This window comes from Alligator sinensis, unplaced genomic scaffold (assembly GCF_000455745.1).
Source record: "Alligator sinensis unplaced genomic scaffold, ASM45574v1 scaffold216_1, whole genome shotgun sequence".
Classification (NCBI taxonomy): Eukaryota; Metazoa; Chordata; order Crocodylia; family Alligatoridae; genus Alligator; species Alligator sinensis.
In genome coordinates this window covers 3,931,187-3,943,219 of record NW_005841868.1, presented here as the reverse complement: position 1 = coordinate 3,943,219, position 12,033 = coordinate 3,931,187, and the positions used below count along the sequence as shown (strand labels likewise).

Below are 12,033 nucleotides of genomic sequence, written 5' to 3'. Positions count from 1 at the left end.
GAGGGGCTGCAGCTGGGCAGGAGCACAGAGCATGGGGCTGAGGCTGGCTGCAGCATGGAGCTCATGCCCCTGATGCTCATGGGGCATCAGTAGGATGGAGCTCAGGTGGGCAGGGTGTGGGTGAGGGGGGGGCGGGATGGGGGGCGTACTCTTCCCCTGCCATGGCATGTAGCCCTGGCAGGCAGTGGGGGACAACAACAGCAGGGGAGGGGCACTCTGCTCGGCCCTGCTGCCTGGCTCTGGCCAGCGCTGCAAGGAACACAGCCCCCACCGGGCCATTTGTTTCTGTGGTGCTCCCTGCATTCGCGGGGCACAGGAGGGAAGACCCAGGTACTGGAGTGGGCTGGGGTGGAGAAAGCGTCTGGCTCGGCTCAGCTCAGCGGGGGCTGCGCTTTTTGCTGCAACATGCAGCACTGGCCAGCCATAGGGGGAGTGTGGGGGGATCCTCACCCCCTACAAACCACATACACAGACACACCCCCCAGCAATGCCTGCCTTGTCTGTATTGTCTGCAGGAGAGGACAGTGTTCTAGAGTCACAGACCCACACCCCACAAACACCACACCAACCCCCAACATACCTTATACCCCCCCCACACAGCTACACTCCCCCCCATACCCCCCCCCCAATATAAAAGGCTAAGAATTTATTTTTGCGTTATGCAATCACCTTGATGCACAGTACACAAACAAATCATGACAAAAATATTTTTTGTAATAAAATATGTTCTAGTAGGTGCTTGAGTTTTAGTGTATGATGTTCTTTTTTTCTGGTTCTAAGATGGCAATTCCCCTCTCCCAAAAGGACTGTTTCCAGGGGACAAGGCGAGGGACTTCCAGTGGCAGGGGTTGGGGGTGGGACCTCTGGACCCAAGATGATGGCCAGGGGGTGGGGCACCTGTTAAGGGGCAGGGCTATCCATGTGGCCCTTGACAGCTCACCAAACCTTGTTAAGCAGCCCGTGGCCAAAAATAGTTGCCCACCCCTAATCTACAACAACAATTTATACCTATTGAGAGGTTTTTCTTGGGGCTCTGTCAGTGATTCCCTATAGAACAATATACAGGTCTTTAATTCACTTTAGTCTGTTTGTGAAGTGTTCAATACCACGACAAAGACTACTGTACCCAGTTGCCATAGCTAGACTATGAAGCATATTTTTAGAGTGCTCTTCTCATTAGTAGGAACACGAATGATTTATTTGCACTTTTTAGGATGAACAGAACTCCTCAAACAAGCTGGTGTTAGTCAACCTGTTCCAAGAAAAGTCAAGAATAGTTTCTATTCCGTGTATTTTGTACTGCTGTTGTTCCTGCTGTCACTCTTAGCCTTGTGCTGAATTAAGTAGCTATAAGGTTGGGAGCACTGTTTGCAAAGTGCTAGTTTTATTTCTCCAAATTCTAGAGCAAGATGACTTTTGCATTAAGTTCTATAAGCACATACCTCACTGCCTAGATATATGCAGAGGGAGGAGACTGTACAGTTAATTAGTACTACTGCCAAATGCTATAATACAGGACTTTTCTGAAACTATTATATATAACTGACACCATTTTTCATAGAATCATTGAAAATTAGGGATGGAAGGGACTTCAGGAGGTCACCTAGTCCAACACCCAAATAAAATGAAGTGCTGAATGTTCTGAGAAAAAGGTTTTTTAACTTACTACTTGTTCTGTATGCATGACAGCATGGGGGAAAGGAATTAAGCAGTTGGATTTCTCTGAAATGTATTGTCAGGATTTCCTGACAATCTGTTTCCAAAATCCATAGTTACTTGTTACAGTAACTAACCTTCAACTAGCATTGAACAGAAGGGTTGAAGATTTTTTCTCTGGTATCTCTAAATCTACAATGGTAGATGCCAGGGAGATTACTGAATTAGGGGATAGATCATTCTGGATAGATCTGGTTCAGCGTGCTCTTTAGCATTCACTTCTGACAGTGCTGGAGACAGGATACTGGGCTAGATGGACCATTGGTCTGACCCAGTATGACACTTACAATCTTCACCCTTTATAGCTACTTTTTGCTAGTAGCTTCATTTGTTTTTTTGGTTTTGGGGTTGTTTTTGTTTTCGTTTGGGGGGGGGGGCGGGGGCGGGGAGGGTTGCCAGACTGCCATAGCACCCACCTTACTATTTTATTTATATTTATTCATTGTTAGGTCTTACTTTTCAGGAGTAGAAAATCTATTGCTTGATCAGTATTCAGTATTGCATGCAGCTAGCAGCATTGCAGGTAGCACTTGAATTCAAAGCTACATTGATACGCTCTGTTGTTAGACCATCCCAAAAAAGATTAAGCCTTTCCTCTAAAACACCTATAAAAATGTATTTGAGGTACTAAGTTTAGTCATGCCTGTGAAAAAACAAGCATATTTTTGATCCTCCAAATGTACCAACTAAAAGGTAAATATTTCAAAATTTCTGTGGCTAAAATCTATTTATAATAATATTTTTTTCTCCTACAAGTACTACAGCCATGGAAAAACAACCTGTAATTCACATCACATCTTCCCTCACTTTTGTTCCAGTTAGACATTACTGGTGGAAGCAGAATAGGTAGAACTGAGCATACCTTGCATTCAGAGTATGAAGTACTACTGCAAGTCACTCATTTCTATTCCACCCATATTGTTGTTCAAAGACTCTTTTTTTTTTACTGCTCCCCGACACTCAAAGGTTCCCTTTGGACTAATTTTAATGGAATGTTCTGTAGAGGTAATATTTAGCTTCTTCAATTTCTGGCTTGTGAGAGGTGGTATTTGGATGAAAAAGCAGGAAAACCAATATCATGAATTTAAATTCAAGTCACTACCATACATATTTTTGTCCCTTATTTTCTTCATGTCTGTGGTGGTTAGCTTGTAAATTCTTAAAGCGATTGTATACACAGTACATAAGGTGCTAAAAACAAGTACCAGAATAAGGAACCTGCATTATTGCTTCAGAGTAACTGTAGTTGAGATAGGCAGGGTGACAATTTGTTCAGAAAGGAATCAGATGCTATAAATGGACTTACAGAGAGCAGGGGCACTAAATGGAAAGGAATAAAGTTAACTTAAAAACAAAGGATAGGGAAAGGAGGATAGGATGGCAAAGCGGGGGGCACTGCTGAGGGAGGCAAAGGTGGGTTGAAGAGATTAAAAGGGGAGGTAAAGTATTCTGCCACAGGCTTTTATCTTTCCGGAATGGATAGTTTGGTGTCTCTTCATTTGTTCATGTAGGAATTGTTCTGCCTGTCAAATGCAGAGGCCCTGGAAGCAGGTGAATGAACTCCAGATGTTTTAATCAGTTTTGTTTCATCTAAGATGAAACAAGTTCATCATGTGGGCACAGAAGGGAATTGGTGAGGTTTTACTCACCAAGGCGCCCCTGGGGGTTACAAGAAATAATGGCCATAAGCTAGCAGAGAGCAGATTTAGACTAGACATTAGGAAGAACTTCTTCACAGTTAGTGGCCAAAGTCTGGAATGGGCTCCCAAGGGAGGTGGTGCTTTCCCCTACCCTGGGGGTCTTCAAGGGGAGGTTAGATAGGCATCTAGCTGGGGTCATCTAGACCCAGCCCTCTTTCCTGCCTATGCAGGGGGTCGGACTCGATCTATTGAGGTCCCTCCCGACCCTAGCATCTATGAATCTAAGATGGTATGGTCTGTGATGAAGGGGCACACCTGGCATCTGGGAATTAAGCACGGCCTGGTAGCATGGTCGGAATAAGAGGTAGGTAGTCTGCAAGATGGATGTCCTTGGAGGCTGGAAGGGCGTAGGCGATCCCTACATGAGAGAGTGAATAGATACCAATCTGACACCAATTCCACAAGGATGTCAAAGCTTGTGGTAGAACAATTCAACCTCTGTGGTCATTCCATCACTGAGTACCTTGGAGTACCTGTTGTTAAACTATGAAATTTCAAAAAACAATCTGAATGCAAAATTGCTGAAGCCATCCACAAGCTGGTTTGTATTAAGTGCAGTTTCCATAGAGACTCTTGAATTCTTATCCCATTTACCTGGACTAATTTTTTTCAACCCTTATGACCCTTGCTGGGGTAACTGCTTTGTTTATGTCTTCAATCTCTTCAGCTCCCTTTGCCATCCTATCCTCCTCTTTATCCTTTGCATTTAAAATGACTCCAACCTATTTAGTACCCCTGCTCTCTACAGCTGATGAAGTAGGCTGTAGCTTATGAAAGCTTATACCTTTCTGAATAAGTTAGTTCTTAAAAGCTGCTGCCCCATCTGACTTTAGATTAACATAGCGTGCTCTACTCACATAAGGGTTGCAGCAGGTTTTAAAAATACCAGTGCTCTGACAACTGTAGCCCGCCCTGCCAGTATCTAGAAGTGCTTCAGCTCCTACAGTGTGTTGCAAATGAATAATCATATTTTCATTACTACATCATTCTACATTCTCTTAATGTGCATTAATTGCCCAAAATGTGAACAGGACGAGAAGTTAAAGGAAACACCATTTTCTTTAGCAAGGTTTTTGACACTGTTTTCCATGACATTCTCATTAACCAGCTTAGGAAACACAGACTAGATTGGGGTGGGCAATTATTTTGGGTGAAGGGCTGCTTACCAAGTTTTGGCAAGCTGTAGAGGGCCGCATGGGTAGCACTGCCCCTTGACAGGTGCCCTGGCCCCTGGTCATCACCTTGGGACCTTAAATCCCTAATCTCTGATCTTTGCCACCAGAAGTGCCTCCCCTTGCCCCTGGAAGTACTCCTTTGGGGAGGAGGGTTTGCCATGGGGAGAGTAATTTAAAATTACTCCAACCTATTTAGTACCCCTGTTCTCTACATATAACCAGATAATTCATTCCCAAAGGACTCAGGAGGCACCAGTCGCCCATGTATGTAAATACTTTATTTAACACTTTGAACTTTGAAATTGTATAAAATTACAACATAAAATAACTGTATGCACAGATGCACTTTCACTTTTTGCTCTTTTGGCTTCCTTGAGCACTCTGAATCAGAGCTGTCAGGGTTAGTCTCAGTTTCAGGGGCTTTAGAAATGCTTGACTGAGGATTTTTTTGAGGGCTGGCTGCAGGGGTTGAAGCAGGAGTTGTGCGCTTCCTGAAGAAGGAATCCATTGATAGCTGCACTTTGGGCTTCTTTTCATTGTAAAGCAGCCTGTAACAATTGACTTCATTGTTAACTCCTTGCAACTTCAGAACTGCGCCGCATGTCAGGGTCATTCTCATCAAAGTAGGAAAGAAAAGCTTCAAGATGTTTGAAAGCTTCAGCCATGCCTTTGCTGGTTAAGGCCCTTGCTGGTTCAACATCCTCCTCAGCATCTTCTTCCTCTTCATGGCTTCTCTGCTGCTCTTTTTGAATGAGGTCCTCATTACTCAATTCCTCCCTGTTGGAATCGATCAATTCCTGAATGTCCTCAGGTTCAAGTTCAGCAAATTCAATTTTCCTTCCAAGCTCAACGATATTGTCCTGAACTGTCACCACTGGTTCCTCAACCTCTTGGGAATCCTGGACACAGTCTGCCCAAAGCTTTCGCTAGACACTATTCATTGTTTTGGAGGCACTTAATCCCAGGCACTTGAAATGTTATTTATTGCCTTACAGATATTATAGCCCTTCCAAAATTCTTTTAGGGTCAGAGCACCCTCTTCTTCTGTAGCCCTGACTACCTGGGTGAATGTTTTCCTTATGTAATAAGCCTTAAAGGCAGCAATGACACCCTGGTCAATGGTCTGTATGATGGAGGTGGTATTTGGGGGCAGGAAAACAACTTTTATATTATCACTGGGGTCATCAAGTGTGGTAGGATGGCCTGGTGCATTGTCTGTGGGACAGATGGTTCTCAGCACAGTATTTCTCAACTGCAGGACACAAATAATCCATGAACCAACTCTGAAAGACTGACATTGTCACCCAGGCCTTCTTGTTAGACTTTCTAATGACTGGCAGACTGCCTTTAAGATGCCTGTTGAGAGCCCTGGGGTTTTCTGAGTGGTACAGAAGCAATGGTTTCAATTTAAAATCCCCTGCAGCATTACCACCAAGCAATAAAGTAAGTCACTTTGGACACCTTAAAACCTGGCATCAACTTCTCCTCCCTGGAAATGTAGGTCTTAGAAGGCATCCTCTTCCAGAAGAGGCCTGTCTCATCAGTGTTGAAGACTTGCTGAAGCATATAACCCCACTGCTCAATAATTTCCACAAGCTTATTTCTATAACTGGAAGCTGCTTGGGTGTCAGCACTAGCAGCCCTACCCTGAATAGAAACATTATGCAAGTTGCTGTGCCTCTTAAATCTTTTGAACCACCCCTTACTTGCATAAAAAGGCTCAGAAGCAGACCCCTCAGGCAATTTTTTCTGTAAACCATCATACAGACTCTTAGCTTTCTGAATAAGCAGGATACTCAAGGGCATACAGCATTGAGTTATATCCTCAATCCACACACTTAACAGCCTCTGCATTTCTAACATAATTGGAGCCTTACTCCTACTGAGTTTCAAAGCATTCAAAGGAATTACAATTCTACCACAGTATTTTGTCTTTATTTTTCAATATGGTCCTAACAGTTGACCCAGCCAAATTCAATGCTCTACAGACCTCATTCCGGCATTCCCCTGCTTCAGTTCGCTTCAGGACATCCAATTTAAGCTCCAATATTACTCTTCTGTGCCGTTTTTTCTCAGCACTTGGACTCTCAGAGTCAGTTGTACATTTCTGACTCATGGTGCAACTCAAAAAAATGAAGCAAGATGATGACACAAGCACAAAAGAGCCCAGAGCACGAAAGTTTTTGACGAAGCAAGATGGCAATGAGGCTGCGCGCCACCGATGCTCCCTGCCTGATACCCATGAGTGTTATAACAAAACCCGTCCTTGCCCAATACCTATGAGTGTTATAACAAAACCCATGAGCACTAAGTGAAACCAGGTATCAAAGTGAAATGAGCACTATAGCAAAATAGCACTAAGCAAAATGGTGTTAAGCAGGGGTTGCCTGTGCTAAAAATCAAATACCCATACTAATATATTTTAATTAAAAAATGTATTTTTGTCCTGATTTCATAGTTTCTAGGGTCAGAAGGGACCTGAACAGATCAAGTGCGACCTCCTGCCTGGGCAGGAATGAGTGCTGGGATCATAATACCCCAGCCAGATATCTATCCAGCCTCCTCTTGAAGGCCCCCAAGATAGGGGAGAGCACCACCTCCCTTGGGAGCCCATTCCAGAGCCTAGCAGCTCTGACCTTAAAGCAGGGGCAGGCAGTTATTTCGGGCAGAGGACCGCTTACCCAGTTTTGGCAAGCTGTTGAGGGCCGCATGGGTAGCCCCACCCCTTGACAGGATTTGTGTGCATTTGTGCTGTATATGTAGAAGTGATTGCATAATAGCTCAAAATGTAGTCTTACTCATATACTGTGTGTTATGTGTGCAGAGGTGTCGGGGGGGTATGGGTGGCTGGGTGGGTATGAGGGTTTGTGGAAATGTGTGTGTGTGGGTATGGTATTCTGGGTATGGGAGCCATGTAGTGCAGAGTGGTTGGCAGGAGGGCGGGAAAGTGGCAGCGAGGGCAGGGGGAGTTGAAGTGAGCAGGCATGCAGGAGCGTAGGCCCTGCACTGACATCCTCTGGCTAGAGCTGGCGGGGCCCAGAATGGGGTGGCAGGAGCATGGGATGTGGGCTGGCAGTGGTCCATGGAGCTGGGCTGGGCTGCGCCAGCAAGGAGAGAAGGGAGCTGGCCTGGCTTCATAGGGACAAACTGCTGTTCAGTGCTGGGGGAAAAAGCAGCCCATCCCCATCCCACTGCTGGCGTTCCCTGGTTCAGCTGCGTGCAGCCCCCATGGGGCTGGCTGTGCCTGCTCTCTGCTGCCACTGCTGCCCTGCGGGACAGCCGAGAGGCAGTAGTGACACGGCAGACAGGCAGCTCCATGTGGGCTCCGAGCAGCTGCACCAGGAAGCGCTGGCCATGGGGCAGGGAAGGTCCTGCTTTTCCCCCCCCATGCTGAGCAGCAGTTTGTTCTGCGTTGCTGCTGCTCAGCCTAGATGGGCAAGCACAGGGTCAGGGCTGCGCACTCTCATCCCCGCCTGTACCATGGGGCTGGGGCTGGGGGTTGGGGAGTGGAAGCGAGTGGGTGCACAGGAGCCAGGAAAAGGCCGGACAGGAGCGCGGGGCCTGCACAGGCAGGGCCCAGAACAGGATGGCAGGAACATGGGGTCCTGGCAGGCTGAGGCTCTACGGAGCCAGGTCAGCTCCCCTTTCTCCTTGCTGGCACAGCCCAAGCCAGCTCCAGACCCCTGCCAGCCCACACCCTGCACTCCTGCCACCCCGCTCTGGGCCCCACTGGTGACACTGGTACAGGCCCCATGCTCCCACACGCCACTCACTTCCACTCCTCCTGCCACCACTTTCCCGAGTTTCCTGGGTATTTGCTGGCCGCTCTGCACCATGTGGTTCCTGGCTGCATGGCCGGACTGCAGGAATCAGCAGGAGCCAGCCAGGCCCCGAGGACTGAGGCAATCGCCGCCTCTTCCCTTACCTGAATTTTCCACTGCAGTACAGGGAGGCAAACAACCCCATGCTCCCAGACCAGACAGGCAGGGGCTTTCAGCTGGGTGGGGGGAGGGGGGGCTAGGTGGACCTTGCTGTTGCAGGAGCCTGCTGTGACTTCCCCTCAGTCCTACTGTCTTTGGCTCCTATCATCTTTGACAGGCAGCCAGGGGCAGATTAGGATTAATATTCATTTTTTTAATTTTGAGGGGCCCCATGGGTCGGATAGAATGGCCTGGAAGTACTGCAAGGTGAATGCACAACCGGTTAGATCTTTATAATCAGTGCATAGTCTCCAATGGCTCAATATCTAGTCAGGAAAGGGTATCAAGTGGGGTTCCCCTGGGGTCTGATATTGTTTAATATCTTCAGTCAGGATCAAATGCTACATGCTTCACAAGCTGGGTGGAATTGTGGGCACTCTGAAGGGCAGGGCTAAGAACAGAATGACAGGGATAGACTGGAGAAGCAGTTTGCTGTCAGATGGGATTCAATAAGGGCAAGTAGGGGGCAGCGGAAGGGGAGCTCGCATTCAGTGGCCACCACCACCATCCACTACCTCGCACCACTACTGAGCACTGCTTTCCCACGGCTGGTCGTACATGTGGCTCTGCAAGCTGCTGGTGGGCGGTGCGCAACTCGTGGGGTGCAAAGCCCGTTAGCAGCCTGTAGAGCTGCATGTGCAATCGGCTTTGGGAAAGTTGGGTGTGGGGGCAGTGAATTCAACCCCCCCCCCCCACCCCCGTCCCCAGCCACTGCCACTAGGAGTACACTTCTTAAAAAAGGTTGAAAAGCCCTGGGAAAAGATCACTTCACTAAACAGGGATAGATAATCTTTTTTTTTTTTTTTTTAATTAACCTGAGGTCACTGAAGCAACCCTTTTGCTGAATAAGTAAATAGACATAATTTGCCAGTGTATAAAGAATGGCTTGTTTGAGATGCAAGAAAAGTTATACTCTTGCTCCTAGACTGGGGAAATCTAAAAATCACTTTAAGAAACATGTGAAACTAAAGCATCATGTGAACCCCAAGGCAGTGAAATACAGTTGACTAAAAGAGAAATAACTTTTGCAAATAAACAGCCCTTTAATAGTTCAATAAAAACAAGCGTTTAAGGGCAGATTGTTTCTGCTGTGACATATTGGCTAGTTATTATGTCTGCCTATTTAAGGCTTTTGCTGCTGTCTGAACATTCATTTATGAGTCAAAAATGGGAAAATTTTCCAAGCAAAGGCAGTAAATATTGACAACAGCCCTCAGCTATATAAATGCTTTCAAATCTTTCAGGTTACACCAAAAGTATCTTCTTTCCATACTGAAAATGCACTTAGTGGCAGACTAAATAAGAGCCCTCCATTTTCTGAAGAGAAAACCTTCCCTTACATACAGAGCACCAGGTTAATTCAGATGAACATGCAAGCATAAGGGGTACAAGTCAGTGACTTTATTATTTTACCATGGTAAGTTTCAACACAATAAAGAGAAAATCCTTGAGTCCATTTAGTTCTCGGTCATAGCTGTAAGTGGTGGATGCAGCTCTGGCTTCAGTCAGAAATCCTTGTTCATTTTCAATAGCTGGCATCAGGAGATGGAAAGCCTTGCACAGAACACCACAAATACCCCACCATGGATCCGGTGCTTGGCAATTTACTGTTTGTCATCTTCATACTTGTGCTTGATATGTTTCCACAGCTTCTGCATTTGGGGAAAAACCAAACAAAACCCACAATTTTATGATCTCCCCAATGGTGCTGGGCTTATTTTACATTAAGGCAGAAGGCAAGATCTACAAGTGAGGACTCACTGTAAGGACTGCAATGGCAGGAGACATTTGGTTGTCTTGGTGATGATAGCACATCAGGCACCAATATTAGTTTGGAGGACCACTTTGGCACATCTGCAAAGCCCTGTAACTGCACCACTGCATTCTGGGAATTACATGTACTCTGTTTCATAATGCTCAGTACCTCTTTGAAACCAATGAGTACTGAGGCAATTGCCAAAGGAGGTGTTACACTGTTGAGTGGGGCTAGCAACATAAAAAGGTGCCAACTCTTTTGGTGAACTGCCTTCGCGCAGTGGTGGTACAGTGAGACCCCACCCTTCCTCCACTCACTTGCTGTCTTTTGTCCTATCCATTTCTTTTCTGCACTTGGGCCAGTACATTTATTGCTTCACTTTTTTCTTGACCCCTGTATCCAACCGCCAGAAGACTTAATGCAGCTTCTGGTGGGAGCACCACCATAGCTCTGTACAAGCATTTCCCCAGCAGAATGCTGTAATTGCATGGACAGAGCATCATACCCAGTGCAGTCCTATACTTAGCATCTGCCTCAGACATAGAAGCAGGCAGAGAATGCAGATGACTTTCAAAAAATATAGGAGACCAAGTGTGGTGTTTTGCCTGTCCTCTCTCACTGCTCCCCCACTCTGAAGTTTAACAGTCAACAGAAAAGTGTTACAGTAACAATGCTTCTGGCTTCTTATTCATGCTGGGAAGGAACCATAGAGCCATACTGAACTCGGACTGGAAGTGACCTCCAGAGGTCATCTTGTCTAACCCTTGCTGGAGGCAGGATCATCCCTATCCAAACCACTAACCTCTTAGAGAAACTAGGCCGGGGCAGCCAGTTATTTCAGGCAGAGGGCCGCTTACTGAGTTTTGGCAAGCCATCGAGGGCCGCATGACAGGCAGCCCAGGGCAGATACATATTAGTTTTCTAAATTTTTTATGGCCCCCGCAGGCTGGATAGAATGGCTTGGCGGGCTGCATTTTGCCCACCCCTGAACTAGGCTGTCAACCCTGCCACAACACAAGACACAACACCTTCATCTGCCACAGGTACAGCAGGGGAACCATAGCAACCAGCATCCTGCTCCTGTCAAGTTTGTTAATATACACTCAAGAGATCCCAGGAAGAGGTCATACTTCTTGCTACAGAGGAAGACAGAAACCATTTCAGTCAAGACAGCAAATCTTAGTTCTAAACACAACAACCAACTGGCACAATCAGTATTTGTAAAGACCCGTGTGGACACAGGAACTCCAATTGTCTGTCACCATCCCAAAACAAGGCTTCACATCCTTACAAAAAAACAGCTCCTCGAGGGAGAGTTAACACTCAGTGCCAGGCTGGGGGGCCAAGGGGAGGGCCCTTTACAACACTGTGATGCAATGACTCAATTGAGAGGCTTGCAGGAAAGCAAACAGCTCAAGCTGAGAGGTGTAGCCAACTCCAAGGGGCGGGGGGTGAGGTGGGGAGCCTTGCCACAGGAGCGTGCAAACCCTTCACACACGACACAGATGGTTAGAAAGATGACTTGGCGCCGATGCGCAGGGCGCTGAACCACTTCCCACCACAGCTCGATGGGCAGAGCAGACCGCTCACGTGAGGGAACTAGCACCAGCTTGCCAAAATGCATCACCCCGGAGACCAACACCGGTGGCGCCCTGGCACGGGGAGCACCCAGTCCACGCCCGCCGCGTCCTTCCGGGTGAAGCTGT

General features: G+C 46.9%; 1 protein-coding gene across 2 annotated transcripts in view; it reads right to left on the bottom strand.

Moving 5' to 3' along the window:
• Positions 1–9,594: 9,594 nt before the first annotated feature.
• LOC102368415 (cytochrome b-c1 complex subunit 9) overlaps positions 9,595–12,033 on the bottom strand; it is a 2,751-nt gene continuing 312 nt past the window's right edge. Inside the window, exons 2-3 of one of the 2 annotated variants that reach the window (XR_003092062.1) lie at positions 11,356–11,463; positions 9,595–10,223 (exon numbers count right to left, since the gene is read on the bottom strand). Coding sequence is in view for 1 of the 2 variants with exons in the window: in XM_006016821.3 (XP_006016883.1) it covers positions 10,176–10,223 (48 nt within the window). In the remaining variant the exon portion in view is untranslated. The remainder of the gene's footprint in view (positions 10,224–11,355; positions 11,464–12,033) is intronic. The other variant, XM_006016821.3, reaches the window with a different exon arrangement.